This window comes from Solanum pennellii, chromosome 9 (genome assembly GCF_001406875.1).
Source record: "Solanum pennellii chromosome 9, SPENNV200".
Classification (NCBI taxonomy): Eukaryota; Viridiplantae; Streptophyta; class Magnoliopsida; order Solanales; family Solanaceae; genus Solanum; species Solanum pennellii.
In genome coordinates, this window is record NC_028645.1 from 81,240,914 (window position 1) to 81,258,853 (window position 17,940).

General features: G+C 31.4%; 3 protein-coding genes across 3 annotated transcripts; all 3 read right to left on the reverse strand.

Moving 5' to 3' along the window:
• Window positions 1-4,511: 4,511 nt before the first annotated feature.
• LOC107031106 (malate dehydrogenase) lies at window positions 4,512-7,891 on the reverse strand. The gene is made up of 7 exons (XM_015232329.2): window positions 7,735-7,891; window positions 6,741-6,899; window positions 6,485-6,660; window positions 5,818-6,095; window positions 5,589-5,724; window positions 5,360-5,471; window positions 4,512-4,892 (listed from the first exon to the last, which is right to left on the reverse strand). Exons 1-7 carry the CDS (start codon window positions 7,775-7,777, stop codon window positions 4,798-4,800), a joined length of 999 nt encoding a protein of 332 aa, XP_015087815.1. The 5' UTR covers window positions 7,778-7,891; the 3' UTR covers window positions 4,512-4,797.
• A 2,232-nt stretch (window positions 7,892-10,123) lies between these two features.
• Window positions 10,124-11,512, reverse strand: LOC107031107. The gene has a single exon (XM_015232330.2). It carries the CDS (start codon window positions 11,187-11,189, stop codon window positions 10,500-10,502), a length of 690 nt encoding a protein of 229 aa, XP_015087816.1. The 5' UTR covers window positions 11,190-11,512; the 3' UTR covers window positions 10,124-10,499.
• Window positions 11,513-13,025: 1,513 nt separating this feature from the next.
• Window positions 13,026-16,195, reverse strand: LOC107031108 (cocosin 1-like). The gene is made up of 4 exons (XM_015232332.2): window positions 15,838-16,195; window positions 15,454-15,737; window positions 14,210-14,686; window positions 13,026-13,577 (listed from the first exon to the last, which is right to left on the reverse strand). The coding sequence occupies exons 1-4, from the start codon at window positions 16,169-16,171 to the stop codon at window positions 13,143-13,145; spliced, it is 1,530 nt and encodes a 509-aa protein (XP_015087818.1). The 5' UTR covers window positions 16,172-16,195; the 3' UTR covers window positions 13,026-13,142.
• Window positions 16,196-17,940: the final 1,745 nt, after the last annotated feature.

Below are 17,940 nucleotides of genomic sequence, written 5' to 3' on the forward strand. Positions count from 1 at the left end.
AAACATTTTCAAAATTTTAATCGATCAACATGAAAAAATTTAAAAATATTTTTCTCCGCACCAACACACCCAAATGAACTTTTAGACAATTTAAAATCACAGGAAAAATGCGTGTGACACAGTTTTATTAATTTCTTTCACAGTAAAAATTGATCATAGAGTTTAGGAATTTACCTGATTTTCATATTTATTTTGACATTTAATTAATTTTAATTTGTATTAAAATTCAACTCCAAAGTTAAAAGATGTTTTCGATTGAAAATGATGGGATTCCTAAGACTTGAATTTCAATCTTTAATCAAAAATGAATAAATATTTAATTTGAGTTGATTGAGATTTATAAAAGTTACCTCTATTATTCAAACATCAAATCAAATGCATATACATATACTTTGTGGAAAAAAAATTGCATGAGAAAAACAAGGTATATTTAAATAATAATATTATTCAAAAACACGGTGTACATTATTTTCTAACAAATTTCAACGTCAAAATTATATCTACTTTAGTCCTAATTCATCTATAATAATCATTGCATAACGTTAACGTAAATGTGAAAGATAATCTTTTAAAGGCGGATTTAATATATTAACTATTTAACTCATTTAAATTAGATAATTTTGACTCAAAATTTATATAAAAATATATTTCAAATTTAAAAACATAAATTAATAAGTTCTAAATCTACTTCTATTGATATATATGTCCATACAGGAGAGAGCCACCTTGTACGAAGGGGTTCGAATAAAAAAATAATATTATTTATACATGACTAAAATAATTTTATATATATACATAATAGACGTCGATCCCTCTTCGGCTACTTCATCCGTCTATTTCTACAGATTTTGAACCTCTTATTAAAAATTTTGACTCCGTCTCTGTGTCCATACATTAGTACTTAGAGATTATGATTTTTTAAAGTGTAAGGCGCACTAAGCTCCTATATATGTGCATGTTTTGAAAAAAAGATTAAACTATAAAAAATTATTATAACCTTATATTTATGCGATTGATCTCTAATTAAAATGGACATGCTAACAATAATAGCTTGATTATTCCATTTTCTAGTCTATAACTAATTATATGTCACTATTTTTATAGTCAAATATTATTTTTCTTAGTTATAATTGTCAAATTTAAAGTACTTTTCTATAATTGCATGCTAAAAATACCTAATGTGCAAATATATTAAAAGAAATGGAAAGGGGAATAGTCGATTTCATGGGACAGTTGATAATTCAATTCGATTTGAACTATTTATAATAGTGTGAATAGAAAATTTAGCTCCAAGTTATTCGAGAATAGTACTAATAGAGGTAGGATACGTAAGTTCAGTAGAACCTTATAATTTTAATTTTGTATTTATATTAAAAATTTGTATAAAAGTTGAATTCGTAATTCACTTAACTGCTAAAATTTGAAATTATCTTAAAATTTAGAACTTATAAAATGTAAATCCTTATTTCGTCTCTAATATGACAAATAACATGCTAGTTACGTACATAACAAAATTTTCTAATGATTTAATGAAAATATATATATTTATTCGCGCGTGATATTCGCATCTAATCAACAAATATATACATGATACATCATGCATGCATTCACCTATTTTCATTTTTTTTAATATATAGTGTCGAAAAAAGATTTAACACGTTGAAAAAAATAATGAGAGGGACTTCTATGGTAGGAACAAAGAAAATTATGGATGTGGAAAAAAGAGCATTTACTTGTGATTATAATTTAATCATAACAAAATAAAGAAAAACACAACTAAATACCTTAAATCAGGTGAAAATTTCTACTGAAAATGACATGATTTTGTTATTATCCAGAAAATATCCTTAAATTCACACATAGACCTTTAGTGGTCTTCCTAACTAGTCAACATGGAATTAATCAGTAATATGTTGAATCTTGGATTAAAAAAGAGGAAAAATAACAAATATATTTTCGAACTATCGTAAATGGTATATAGATATTCTTCGTCAAATTTTTAAGACATTGATGCCCTTGCCGTCTAAAATTAGATCATATATACTGTTCATTCTAACGGAAGACTAAATAGGGACACGTGACGCAATCTTATCCATCGATCCAATATTTAATAAATGTCGGATCGATTTGATAAGATTATGATACGTGTATGTTCGTTAGTTTAAAGAGTATATATGCTCTAGTTTTTGAACGGCAAGGGCATCAATGTCCAAAAAACATAACGAAGGGTATCTGCATATCATTTATAATAGTTCAGGAATATATTTATTCTTTTCCTCTAAAAAGAATGTCCGAGTTGGTTTAACATAAAATATTTAAAATATGATATATTTTAGGTTTGAAATTTCTGCATATTTTCTCAATTGAGCTCGTTGAATACAAGTGGCTTCCTTTCTTTAATTCACATGCACAAGATGGTCAAGTTTGAATTGTTGTGAAAATTACTTAATGAATCTACTTCATTCTGATTTAATTGAAGAAAAAATCACAAATGTGAACCTACAAAGTTAGGTTTTGGAGACCTGAAATTTATACGGATCTAGAATTTTCACTAAGAGGGTCTGAAGAGATTCGAAAAAATAAAAATGTCTGAGATTTAAGCTTAAAACCTCAAGATAAATTTTGAATCCCCTAAACTATTGCTCTGGCTAAATAATTTTTTTAATAAAATACCTTCTATGTACAAAATACAGTGTTATTTTTTGCCAAGTGAATTTAGATAAAGACCCTCGCCCTTGGTTGCATAAAACTGCCTAATACAATTTACCTCTCTAGCGTGATTTATGGCCAAAATATTGAATAATATTTGTTCTTAGACTTTTATTTAATTTGTCTTGAATTCTTCATTCTCTGATGATTTCGACTACTCTTTCACTCACTTCCACATTTAATGGAATCAAAAGGACTAGGAAAAGTAATTCAAATTTCTTTTAGGATTAGTCAAAAAGCAACAATATATATTTTACAAACTTTATAATTTTTTTATAATATAAGGTAGAATTTCTTGTTAGTGATGTAGTTAGTAAATTTCTTACTCTCGCTGTCGAATATCATCATATAAATTAGGACGGAAGGAATATGTCTCGAGAAAACTTTCAGTAAATTATCTTTCAATTTTAATAAAAAGAAAAGGTAAAACTAACATCATTTAAAATTGATACAAAAGGGACTCTCATAAATTCGATATATTGTTGCTTTTTGATGAAACCTTGATGAAATTATTAATGCCTAGAGTGATCAAGCAAAATTCGAAAATCAATTCATTATTAGCAAAATACGATATGGCTCATTTAAAAAAATAAGTGAGTGAATTAGATATAAGATTTTTAACTTCGACGAACAGAAATAGCAATTTGACTTCAATAGAAATATCGAAGATCGGATGAAAAGAAAGAAATACTAGTATTCTTCTCATTCTTTTCGCATAATGGATAAAAAAATTCATCAGGAGTCATTCGCGCAGAAAAAAATCATAGAAATTACTGTAAATAATAAAATTCAATGGATTAATTTTGTCCTTAGTTTTTTGCATTGTGTCCTTCGGGGTTGTTCAGTTGTTTTGAATGGTGGCCATTCATATCAATGTCTTCTGAGTGGATTTTGTCACATATATAGGGCTTGTCTAGTGCAGTTTATATTTTCTGTGTGATTTGTGGACTATTACACAGTGAGAATTTATCTGATTTGCATAAAGTATTCACCATAGAGTACTCACCCAAAGAACAGAAGGGTGTGGTTGCAAGTATAGTAGCTGCGGATTATCTGGGGTTCCAAAAATATTTTGCATTTTCACGTCAACTACATTTCCCTTCTTTTTATCCCATAATTCTCCAAACTTTGATATTTTTGCTATTGTTTCCTTTTTGCTATAACATAATTCTACAGTTGATTTCATCTGCAAATTCCAAGCAACTTCTATTTAAAATCACTTTGTTGTATTTTTATCTTATCTTATATATCCGTAATTTATCCTCCAAAATATTTTAGGGACATATTAGTTAATTTGATTGTAAGACACCCTATGTAATATCAAATTTTTTAAATAATTTATTTAAAAAATTTGAAATATTTTTCAAAAACAATATTTTTGAAGGTCCAAGTTGAAATCTCACCCATCGTGTCTAATAACTTTCTTTAAAAGACAAGGGAGGTAGATGGAAAAGAAAAGGCTTATGCATTAATCTCAAGGGTCTCTCCAAAGTAGTTTAGAAAATTTTAATAGCTTAAATGCTTTTCGCTACATGTGAACACGTTAACTTGATAATAAGTTTGATTTTCCATCACATTAGCCATAGAACTCTACCCTACAATCCAACAAATTTTAGGTAAGATTTGCATTTATTCTACCGACCACAAAGCCTACTTGTGAGATTACATCAAATACCACGACACAAGTTAAAATTTAGTTGCACAATTCTATGTTGTCCACGACTAACCAGTTTTGTGCTTTTGTTTGAAGCACAATATAGAGCACACCAGACATCAAGAAGTTTTATGCAATTTAAGGTAAGTTCCATGAAACAAGTAGTAATATTGGTGGGCAAGAACAAAAACTTGCTCATTAGGGAAAATCATCATCCAAGATGCTAATTATTCGCAAAAGACATCTTTTCTATCTCGAAATTTTGGCATAAAATAGAGTACAATAAGAGTAAACACAACTGAGAAAGCAGTATTCCCCCCATCATCACTTCCCTCAAGAATCAACAATGGCCTTATTCAAAACTGAAGCCACTTCTTCTACTACCACATACACTCCTCGTATGTTGAAAACGCAGTTTAGGATATTCAGCCAATTTAAGCAAGGCAGGAGTAAGCCAATGCTTTTTCCTCTGATAGTTCCTCGGCTGTCAAGTCCAACTTCTTTCTTGAGAACTCGTCAATTGGAAGACCTGGGAACACGAACAACAGACAAAATACTCAATGACCATGTTGACAAACAACTCATACTAATATTCATGGGACCTTCCAGAGAAATCATTAGTTAACATCTAAAAAACTCTGTAAAGGGTTGGGATGCCTTTTTTTTCTAATGAAAATCCGTCAGGTAAATAAACATCCGATTTATAAATATTTTCGTCAAATGCTCTTTTCAATGTGTATGATATACAACAACCTTTGGGGCTAAAGATGGCTAATTCAAGGAATCTGAATCCCATAATCCTACAGCATATGATTTACAACTAAGATTAATCCATTCCACCCATCATCCCAAACCACCAATTTAATTTGTCCAACTGTATTTAAAGAGATGAACAGCCTGAAGCCCATAACATAAGACAAGCCTAACATTGAACAGTATAATAGTCGATTAAATTGACGGAAAGTATCTGAATGCTAATAAAATGTATTTCCTAACCTTGAACAATGGACCATTCTCCATTTTTGCATGTAACTGGGAAGGAATAAATAAGCCCAGCTGGGACATTGTATGACCCATCAGAGTAAACACCCATAGAAACAAAAGTTCCCTGCAACATTTGGTTTGAAAAAAATTGAGAAGAACTACTTTATAGACAGCAACGTGATATAAATAATAACTTTCTTATATATATTAATACAAAAAGGCTCCAAGTTAAGAGATCTACCTCTGGAGTTCCAAGGACCCAGTCACGAATGTGATCACAAGCAGAACTAGCAGCGGAAAGGGCACTAGAAAGCTTTCTAGCCTTGATAATGGCAGCACCCCTCTGCTGTACAGTAGAAATGAACTCACCGTTCAACCTAAATACAGAGAATATAATTTATCAGTTAATCAGCAAAATTGAAGACAAAAAAAATAGATAATCAATTTACAACGTCTGTAATTCATTATACCATGCATCATCAGCAACAAGTTCACGGACTGGCTTATCACCAGCTGGTGTTGAAACTGTTGCATGGTTGACATCAGGATACTGTGATGATGAGTGGTTTCCCCAAATAATGACATTTTTAACATCACTAACTTGGACACTCAGTCTCTCTGAGATTTGGCCGAGGGCCCTGTTATGGTCCAACCTTGTGAGACAGGTAATATTCTTCTCAGGAATGGATGGTGCAAATTCTTTCAAGATCAATGCATTTGTATTGGCAGGGTTAGCAACAACCAACACCTGGACGAGGCACAAGGCAAAACTTTAATACCAAATATAAAATGAAGGCACAGAACATGTTCCATCGAAATCCAGAATACAGATCAATGATGTTTTCATTAACACAAATAGACGGCCATAATAACAAAGACATTAGAGTTTGTGGCAGAAAGGACTTATCCAAGTAAGACACAAGACATTAAAGTTGGCAATAAACATCTCATAACTATTCTCAGACTTGGGTAATATATTCATCAATCAAGTAATCAATTACCTCCACAATCAAAATTAAATGAATATCTAATGAAAACCTAGAAGTATAACCTGCAGTGTTGGACACTGTGCAATATACGAGGCGCAAAACTTAAAAATTGAAAGAAATGAACGAAGGTGTATAAGCATAGTCTGACCTTGCAGTTGGGAGCTGCATGCTTCTCAAGTGCAGATGCCTGGGACTTGTAAATAGACACATTCTTTGACATCACATCTTTCCTTTCCATGCCTTCTTTCCTGGGGAAACCTCCAACCATGACCGCAACGTTGACACCGGTGCATGCCTCAACAGCATCAGTTGTGGCAACGACACCTAACACATACATAGAAGAACACACCAGTTAAACCAATTTCATTTACAAAAAGTGTAAGATAATAAGCAACTGAACCAACCCTTAAGAAGAGGGAAGGCAGCATCCACTAATTCCATCTTCACTCCATTCAGTGCCTCAGCAGCAGGTGGAATATCCAACATGTGGAGAATTACAGGCTGATCTGCGCCCAACATCACTCCCCTGGCAATCATAGGCACCAAGGCATATCCAATTTGTCCTGAAAAACAAATCAACATTACCATGTTAACATAACATTCCAACCAATTCATGATTTTGAAACCAATAGAACATTTATCTCACAATAACATTTTCCAACTATCGAAAAGAAATTGTAAAACCTCGAAACAGATTCCAAAGACACTGACAAGCATATCTTCATAACTATCTAGCTTAACTAACACATGAGAAGTTCATCCAAAGTCCAAACCACGAATCCACAAATCTAAATCATTACATCACAGTTGTTAGTACTACACGTCCGTTCTCAAAAGAAAAAGAGAGGCATCAATTCAATCATGCTAATAACAACTAAATCTCAATCTTAAATTAGTTCATCTTCTCTTTCCAATCAATAAATCAAATTAGAAGTATAAATCAAAGCAAACAACAACAGAAAAGAACACAGTCATCATTTTTAATTGTTTCAAAATTACAAATCGGAGCAACAAAGATCTAAATCTCAACCTTGCAAGCCAATACAATTAATACTAATTGGTAATACAACAAAAAATACATCAAGCAGATGAATCAACTACCGCGAACAAAGTAATACTCTCTCAATAGTTGTAGCTTAAACTACTTTTTAGTTATCTAAATACTCAAAACAAAATTTTATAAGGAAATCAGAACTCTACAAATCTCATTAACAAGGATCAGCCACTAAATCATAAAACTAACAGTTAACAACTAGATCTAAGGCTAAAACCGATAAGCAACACAAAGTTCAAGTCAAAATGAAGTAAAACAACAGATCTAAGTCATCCAAAGTCAAAAAAATATCAAAAAAATCACAAAAAATAAGTAATTTGAAGTTCATAGAACAGATCGATTACCTGCAGCACCAGTAACGAGAACGCGAACTGGATCTTTGGCCATTTTTCTTGAAGATCTAGAAGTTAACGAGAGCGATGAAAACTATGATCGGAAGAAGTGAAAATGAGAGTGAGATAGGAAAACGAGAAGACTAAAGCGATATTTATTGGCTCAAAACTAGTGGTCAGTACGACGCCGTTGTGACTGTTGGATTCGTCAGCGTTTGTTTATGGAAGACGAAATGACAATAATGGTCACTTATCTCTTGGGGTATATTTCACATGATTCCTTATAAATAGTTTATTAATTAATTTCATTAAAAATGAGCATTTAGATTTTGCTATATTTGACTAAACTTTTTATTTTAGTTCGTCGAAAAATATTGATACATTTCCTTATTTGAATAATATACGATGATATTATCAAATTTTGTTCATGTTTGATTTCACTTATTTAACGAAAAATGTACTTTTTTTAAGATTAATTTGAAATCTCCTAAAATCTTTCATATTCTTAAACTTTGTATCTAATTAAATTATTTCACATTAATTCAGATGAAGAGTATACTACTCATATTTGATTAAAGTTCCATTTTGAACGTTTTTTTTCCTATTTTTTTTTATAATAAGAAACTTATTCATTCGAAAGGTGGCCTAATGATTTCAACTTGGGATTTTTATGTTAGAGGTCTCCAGTTCGTAACCCTGCCAATGAAAACAAGAAATTTGTCTTCTGGATCGAGCTCTTTGCACTGGGCAGGGTTACCTCTCCTATGTGATTGTCGCACTGGACAGAGATGTGATGTAATTTGCGAGTTATTACACATGAGCGAAAGCAACTGATTTGTCTTCTGGCCGAGCTCGTCGCACTGTGCAGGATCACTTCTCCTATATGATTTACGAATTATTACATAGGAGCGTTGATTTTACGCTGTGCTATAAATTTTCCGTCAAATATAAAGGATATTTTTGGAATTATAATTATTGTGATGAAGATAGCCTTGGGTTGTGAGATTTTTGTAGTAGAGTGGGACGCGCAATATACGGCATTATTTGAAATTGTGGTGTAGGAAGAAAGTAACTGTTTTTTTTTTTTTTTTCTAATCTAACAAAAGGGCTGGTCCATGCCTTGAGGCCTACGTGTTATCAAACAAGTCAAAATGTTTTTTTAAATGACTTTTCAAGAACGAAAGAGAGGATGACCTTTAGAAATTTAGTTTAATATATATATATATTAAGAGAAATAAAGTCTCTAAGTGCATCAATTATTTACTTATTTTAACAACAATTCTGAGCAATAACACAAGCTAAAAATGTTTGAATTGATATCCAATCAAAAATATTGAATTCATTATAAATATCATATCGATCCTATAGTCGTTTGAAAGAATATAATTTATAAATTTCATCAATTTGTTAGATCATGTTTTAAACTCAAACTAGTTAATTGCTCAAACTCACATCTATAGCCGAAAGTTGATTTTTATTTTTGTAGCTATATGAAAAAGAAATAAAATGGTCCTATTTGAATAAAAGAATAAAATGGTCCTATTAAAATGTTTGGAACAGAACATAAATAAAGCAATAAAAAAAGTGAAGGATAACAATAATTTTGTGTTGGATTATTGCGTGCCCGTCTATTTTTAATCAAAGATTTTAGATTCAGCTAGTGAATATGAATTCGTTCCTCTTGCCCAACTAAATACTTTTGCATATATGTTCCACTAAAGTGGATAAATGTAACTATCGCACCTGATGGTAGTCTTAGTCAAGAAGTATTCAACAACAACAGTGTAATTTATCTCACAAGTTGAGTCGGAGTCTTGTTTTGGCTTCCTTACTTGGAGTCAACATCTAAGTTAAATATCCACAAATTTCTTCAAACGGGTAAACGATCATAACTACCTGAAGAATTAGAGGTTATGAATCATGATGGCATCCAAAGCAGAGTTAGAGGATCTAGCCAGTCTTGTTCTGGCTCGAAGCTTGACAAAAAATAATTTGAATCTCCTATCTAGATATTTCTCGTTTCTATTTATTATTAGTGTATTACAAAATATTCATACAACAATTTCGCATCAGAATGCCTAAAGACTATCCTAAACTTAGCGCATTTTATTCAAATCCCTCTTAAAACTATACATGATCCTAATTATACTAATTAGTACAACTATAGGTTAAGGGGATCATATATTTCCCCTGCAATTATACCAATTAGTACCAACTCTAGTTTCAAGTCATTTATTCATAACAACCAATAAAAATAATTAATGTGTACTACAACACAATTCTTTGATCCTAATTATACTAATTAGTACAACTATAGGTTAAGGGGATCATATATTTCCCCTGCAATTATACCAATTAGTACCAACTCTAGTTTCAAGTCATTTATTCATAACAACCAATAAAAATAATCAATGTCTACTACAATACAATTCTTTGAAATTAAAAATATAACATAAAAAACAATAACACACAACTTAAATTTCTTATCCACACTTTATTTACTCTATCACACCAAATCAAAGAGAAAATCAATTAACAAGTTCGACTTGCTAAAGTGATTAAACACCTTCATCATCAGGCTTCAAAGTCATGTTGAAGAATAAATAAGAAAACTATTGATCCTCCATATATGTGACGTAAAAAAAAAAAGAAAGAGAAAATCAATTCAATTTCTTTTCCCCCCTTAATAATAGGGAAATAAGGAATTGAACAAAGAATCAAAACCTATTTTTGAAATATTCCAATAATAATTTGGACCAAAAAAATTACTCATATTTTTAAACACCTCTAGCCAACATTTCTTGAAAATCAAGAATTGATTTTTGTCTTTCAAGCTCCATATCTTCACGAACCTTAGATATAAATTCTTCAGCTCTTTTATCCACTCCATTTATATGTGGCATTGAAGGAGTTCTCCATTCATCAATAATATTATTAATATTATTACATGTTCTATAATTATTAATTCCACTACTCTCAATAATTGTCTTACCTTTTTTCAATGCATTATTTACCTCAATACCCTTCATAATAATCTCTTGCTCCTCTTGATCCAATTTGTTTTTACATTTAATAGCACCACCACTACTTGAAGTGGCAAATTCTTCAGTCTGAGGTGCGGATATCTTATTTTGACATGCTGGTTTTTTCAGTATAGGTTCGGGGAAGAGATGGTCCACATATATAGGTGAAGTATTTTTATGACATTGTTGATATTGGTAGTAATTATTGTAAAATTTGCGATGAGTACGTGGTGGTGGTGATGAAGAACGATGGATAAACGAGTAGAATTTTCGAGTAATAATAGGAGAAACGTAGTTGTAAGCTCTAATGCAAAGGTTTTTGGAACTTTTGATAGCTTTTGAAAGTTTGAGTTTGTGTAACTTTGATTGTAATTTGTTGGTGAAGCTTTTCCATGTTTTTTTAGTTGGTAGAATAAGCTTTTTTCCTAGGTTGAAATTTGACATTCAATTAAGGATTTTGAGTGGAAATCAAATGGTTTGAGGAGAAGAAGATGGATTGATTGAGAGGAAGAGAAGTTGAAGATTTGGATTTTATTTTGGAGTGATTGTGTGTGTAAATGTATGACATAAAATGTTAGGCTGGATGGTTCCTTGAACCTTTTGGTCATATCTCATTCTTTTCTTCACATGATTTCTTTTGTCATCTTTTTGGTGTTTTTTCTAAGAAAGGGATCACACACTATAGACTAGAAACCTAAATATTGGGTATGTTTTTGGACTAGAAACCTAAATATTGGGTATGTTTTTGGTGGACGAAATTTTTGAAAAATATTTTCTCTAAAAAAAAGTAAGTTCCTTAAGAATGAGGAATATGTCTGCCTTAATAGAAGTAGGAAAAATAAGTTCTATAAATGTTTATTGTATCATTGCCCCCTTAACCTCTACTCTAGCCACCCTCGAGGAAGCATTATAATATTTTATTAGATTACATATAAAATTTTTATGATATATTAAAACTTTTTTCTACTTATTAACCGAATATACTAGAAAAAAAGTTAAAAAATTAATTTATTTTCAAGAAATTATTTTTTCATGAAAAATATTTTCTATCGTACCAAAACATACCATGTAGAAACAGCAAAAGATCTCTTTTTTAAAAAAAAAAGAAGTATGCTTAGGTTTATCTAATAACTTTCGGTTTTGTCTTTGAAGTTCATGGCTGGAGAAATCTTTAGTCTTAAGTTTATGCTTTAATTTATTTAGAAAAATTAAAAGATATGAAGAAAAAGAGAAAGATAAAGTGTAAATTGAAGGTTGTAGTGGATTTCTTTGGTGGCAGGGCCAATGAGTTGGGCACTTTTTGCCACCAAAAATATACCTCTTGAATATATATATATCAATTAAAAATATTATGTTTATATATTTAAGTCTTCAATATTAAAAAAATCAAGATGATTGATATTTTGTTATGTGTCCACATCTTAGTAATTAAATTTGTGTACAAGATGCATGTGACAATTAGTTCGAATCCTACTTGTAAAGATGAGAATCGTACAATGTGCAAGTCTGGTCTAGTGTGGCCCTTAACTCATCTAACCTCTCTTTATCCACTCCATTCTTTTTCCGTGAAGATTTTGAGATATGTGATCATATGCTTTTTTCAAATCTAATATTTCTATATATGTTTCAATCTTCATTTAGAAATGGACATTATATTATAGGAGGCTAAAAAAATGATTAGAATAGTACGATCCCTCCGTCACCCCAGAATGAAAGGGGTGATCTAATATCTCTATATATGCTTCAATCTTATTTTAAGAAATGGACATTATATTATGGGAGGCTGAGAAGGAGGGACTTCACTAAAAATCGAATAGTCTATATGTGTGCAAATAATTTTAGTCGGTATTAACCCCAATAAGATGGGAGTCGATACAATGCTAATAAACTAGCTTTCTTAAACAAGTTACGATTAATCCTCTCTATCTATGACCTATGTTAATTGATCATAGATCAAACGATAAATAATATACCTTACTTCCCCATGAAGAATTTGCGTTATTACCCTAACTTGGCCATCAATTCAAATGGTCCCCCAATTTCTTTGTTCTTAAGACACTATAATATATGAAATCAGCTACCAAAAGTAATTTCAAACAAATACGTAGTTAAAATGTTCTTAGCTAAATTTTCAAACAAATACGTAGTTAAAATGCTCTTAGCTAAATAAAATATAAAGACTTCAAATAGAGACGAAACTAGTAATTTACTTTAAGAGTATTAAGAGTGCAGCTGAATTCGATAGATTTTTCTTAAAAAGACATCGAAACAAACAATAGCTCATTTAAAAGTCACCACTCAACTCATTTATTCTCATAAAACAACTTCATCAAAAACTCACATAAACTTTTAGGTTCTTGACTACCATTATTATTATTTAAAACACAAACTTAATTATTAGACTTTTAAAAAAGCCTCAACAGCAGTCAACGCATACTCCATTGCCCTAGTTGAATATCCCGTTGACTTTCTTCCAGCAAAAACACAAGTTTCTTCCCTATTATACTTCAAGCTCCTAGCCTCTTGCCTGGAAATTTGATAAGAGTTCATCAACACTTCCTCTGGCATGGCCCGAATAGCCGATAAACGCCCTGCTAACGCGCTTGTTATGGCTTGATCGTTGGTTTTGAACGCGATGTACTCGAGCCCTTGGTCACCTGCCTTCTTCATTATCGCAAAGTTTTGTGGCACGACTATCATTTGTCCCTCCCTGACCTCATCGTCGAAGACAGAGTTTCCTGTGTCTCCGACTACCTGAATCCGTCCCGTCCCTCGGATAATGTAGATGATGCTGTGGGCGTTCAGGTTCCAGTATGGTGCCATTACTGCATTCTGTAGAACTCAAGTGGCATAATATTATAATCGACGTCTGAAGTTCAAATATTTGTCAGAATTTAGTTAACTAAATACATGTTCCACTAATTTTGACTAGAAATGTATATCTAAAATTTCAATTTAAGACAAGGAAAATGTTAAAATACTCCTAAACTATGGCCAAAATCTCAAAAACATACCTCAACTAAATTAAGGTCCTACTATCCCTGAACTCATTTTTTTTTTTATAATTTTGTGCATTTTTTGACTTAGTTACATCCTATTATCTCTCACGCGCCTCAATTGCGTAGCGTCACAAAGTGTGCCATGTAAAACAAAAAATGTACAAAATTGCAAAAATAATAAGTTCTGGGGTAATATATCTCAGGCGGTTCAATTGAGTAGAGTCACAGAATATGTGAGTTAAGACAAAAGGTGTACAAAATTACAAAAATAATAAATTTAGGAATAATAAGATCTTAATTTAGTTAAGACCTGTCAACTCTGAATAAACACCAACAAGGAATGTGGTGCAATGAATAAGGTTAGTATTAACCTAAAAGGATTCTAACGAATTCAAATCTAAATTAATTGGGCTTTAATATGAATATCGAACAGAATCAAAAAAATACTCTAAATAAATGACTTGCCTGGTAAAGGTTTCCTTTCTCAGCACTGAGTTGTAGCCAATTGAGGATGGGAAGCTTATGGCTATTGAGGGTGCTGACGCGTCCTCCACGTGGATTGTACACGTCAGCACGGGACGTGCGGCCCAAGTTCTCTCTTAACCTCATAGCACAAATAGTTTCTTCAAGCCCATTGGGCCGTGATCCTCTTCCGGGCCTATGGGGTTGCTCTTCTTCGAATTCCGGGCTGAGAACATCCAAGTTCTCGGCCCGAATAATTTGTCCCCTTTGATCTTCTCGGCCCTGTAAGTTCTTGGCCAAATTCCGATCCACATCGAAAACCTCAGCAAGGATATCGAGATCGAATCCATCGAATAGATTGCCCGGTTGTTGTTGTTGTGGTTGTCCACCCTGTTCATGTTGCTTTCGACTTCGGATTTCTTCTTCATACCTACTTCCACTTAGTCCTTTGGGATTTGGATTTCCCGCTAGGAAGAAATGCTGTAAAAATATTGTCAATGCCACACATTAACGGAAAAAAATTATACAAATTTTGTGATTACAAATACAAATTTCATATTTAACATGAACATTATAGGTGCGAGCTACACTTGTTTTTATTCTTCCTCCTCTGGTTCTTCTCTATATATATGCGCTAAGGAGTTATATCTCCTAGGAGTAAAATTTTTGTTTAAGATAGTTCAAACTTAGCCCGGCCCAATAATTTTGCCATGAGATCATATAACCCCTTTCACTATAATAAAAATAGGAAAAATTACATAAATTAATATATTTTGAAAAATAATTACTGATTTTAGCGATACTTTTTGTTTATTACCATTTATAGCAATACTGTGATAAATCTATAATATGTATTAAAATTGTATTATAAATGAATTAAAAGCGATCAAGTGAAAAAAATATTATTGCTATAAATGGTAAATATTTTATTATTATAGCACATTTATGTAAGTTTCCCATAAAAATAACTTTTAGCGGCAATAAATATTGATATTAATAAAGAGTGCTAAAATCTTTAGCACCATTAGTTAAGTATTATTAGATTCAATATTGTTAAAAGTTTTAGAAACATATATAAAAAATGTTAATTATCGCTAAAAATGACCATTTTTGATGTAGTTTTATATCTTTCATGTCGCTAGCTGGTAACTAGCGACTTTGACATGTTTAATATCATAAACTTCAGAAAGGTCTTATAATAAGATAAAGTGATCTGACCGTATAAATACTTTTTCAACATAACTTACCCTGAATTGGAGATCGAGTTGGTTAGCAGGGTTGCTAACGTCAAGCAAGGCGACAGTAACAAGTCGTTCTTGTCCATTGTTATACAACCAAAGTGTGATTCCGGCAGGCAATGCAAGTACATCGCCTTGTCGGAATTGCCTGACTTTCTGATGGCGATCACCGCCTGTTCGGTATTGACTACCTCCCTCTGATCTTCCTTGTTCTCCTCTCATGCTTCTCTCTCTTTGTGGTGATTCAAATGTTTCAGCACATCCTGGTATCACTGTTCCCAAAATTCCACTTCCTACATTTCATCCCAAAAACAAAAAAAAAAGCACAATTATTCAGTTAAACTGAGACACATAAAGATTGTGAATTTGAATAGAGGAGAAAAGAATGCGAACCTTGGACAATGTAGAGGAGTTGAGGGGCATTATTGTAATGAGGCAATAACAACCCGTTAGGCTGAATTTCATTTCTCACTGCAGCAACTCCGGCGCATTCAAATTCCTCCGAGTTTCGATCCCAAAACTCGGTGGTTCCAGCCTCCGAGTTAAACTTATAAGTCGGCTCTCGAGCACTGAGGCTCGAGATCCGACAATCAGTTTTAGCTCGGCCGCGCCGGTGTTGCTGCTGGTATTGAAGCTTTTGCCATAAGAAACTTTGTTGTTGCTCTATTTGAGAGAAACAACAACTAAAAAGAAGAAAAAAACATAGACTAAATTTTATTATTTCCATAATTTTGAGTAGTGATATGATTGTAGTATGAAGAAAATAGGGATTTTGGGATTTGGTATTTATAGGAGAAGAAGGGGTGATTTGGATATGACACGTAAAATGTTGTGGTGAGACATTTGTCTTTGAGGTTTTTTGCATGGACATGCATTAATTTTACTATAAAGTTTGTTGACACCTAGCTAATAAGTTAATAATTTGATATCATGTGGCAAATATTTTCTGAAGAGAAGTTGGTGAATTTGTGTTTGTGTTTGCATGGATTCTTGTTTTGATGTAGAGCCAGCACAGGAGATGAGTTGTATAATTGTATTCTACCATTTCTTTTCTCCTTCCTTTACTTGTCATCCATGCTAAAAATAAATATTATGTTAAAATAGTTGCCATTTTAGAAAATCTAGATATTTTCTCTAATTATTTCTACTTATTTAGTATATTATAAAATAATTGTTCAATTGTACTTGTATAATTTAAAAGCAAGAAATAATTTAAGATTTTATGTCTAATTTACTGATTAATTTTTTAATATTAAATGATTTATAATTAATAATGTAATATAATAAAATTATTATTTTTCATATTTGAAGCAATTTGAGGGGGAAAAAATCAATAGAATTTCATATAGTGTTTGTCACTAGAGCATATAATAAATAAGACACATATTTATGAAACAATAACTTTATACATGATGATAATCTTCCATCAGAATATTCTTCCTCTACCACTAAGATGACCAAGTTTCTATGAAAAAAAATAGTAATCAATCAGATTCAATTATTTCATGTTTTACTATATGTGCTTAAAATGAAACTGTAGTACTTGATCCTTTATTCTCAAATCACTATTTATTGTGTGTAAATTTGAAATTACGATATAATTTGACTGATTCAACAAATATTTATCAAAGTAAGAAGAAATATTTGTCAAAGTAAAAAAATATAATTAAATTTATTGCCTAAAGAACACCATTACTATTTAATAAAATATTATTTGATAATAGTTATTTCCTAATCTAATTACTTTGTTTATATTATCAAAAGGTTGTTAGGGCATAATCTTCGACGATACTCCTATCATTTGTCATGTTCAATGCTCATTTTGGTATGAAATCAAGTTTAGTTACCAAGAAGAAAAAAAACTTTTTATGAAAAAAATGTCTCACATTTCATATTATATAAGTTGGAATATGTTCTTTTAAGTTAATAAAATATTACTCATTTGTTTCAATACAATACATTGACTTTAGTTATTAAAATTTTTACTAATAGATATAAACATTTAAATAGTTCAATTCAAAATTCTAAAATATTAAACAATTTACTATATAAGAAAATATGAATTACTCTAAATATTAATTGAGATCAAATTGAACTTTAAACCATTTCGAACAAAGCAAAACAGAGGTTTAACTAGTCTTATGGATATAAAATTGAGCTGAAGAATCTAACGATCAACATATAATATCAAATGATTTTCATTGGTACCTTGAGGACATATTAGGCAGGAAATTCAAAGTAAGACGAACATACGAGTTCTAAGACACACTTTAACTATATTAAGGTCTTATTACTTTTTTGAACTCAATTTTTTTTTGTAATTTTAAATACTTTTTGGCTTATGTGGCACACTCTATGTCTCAACGTAACTGAGGTGCATGAGAGATGAGTGGATGCCACATGCATAAGCCAACAGGTGTACAAAATTACAAAAGAATAGGTTCGAGGGGTAATAGGAACTTACTTTAGTTAAGGTGTATCAATGAGAATTCGGTC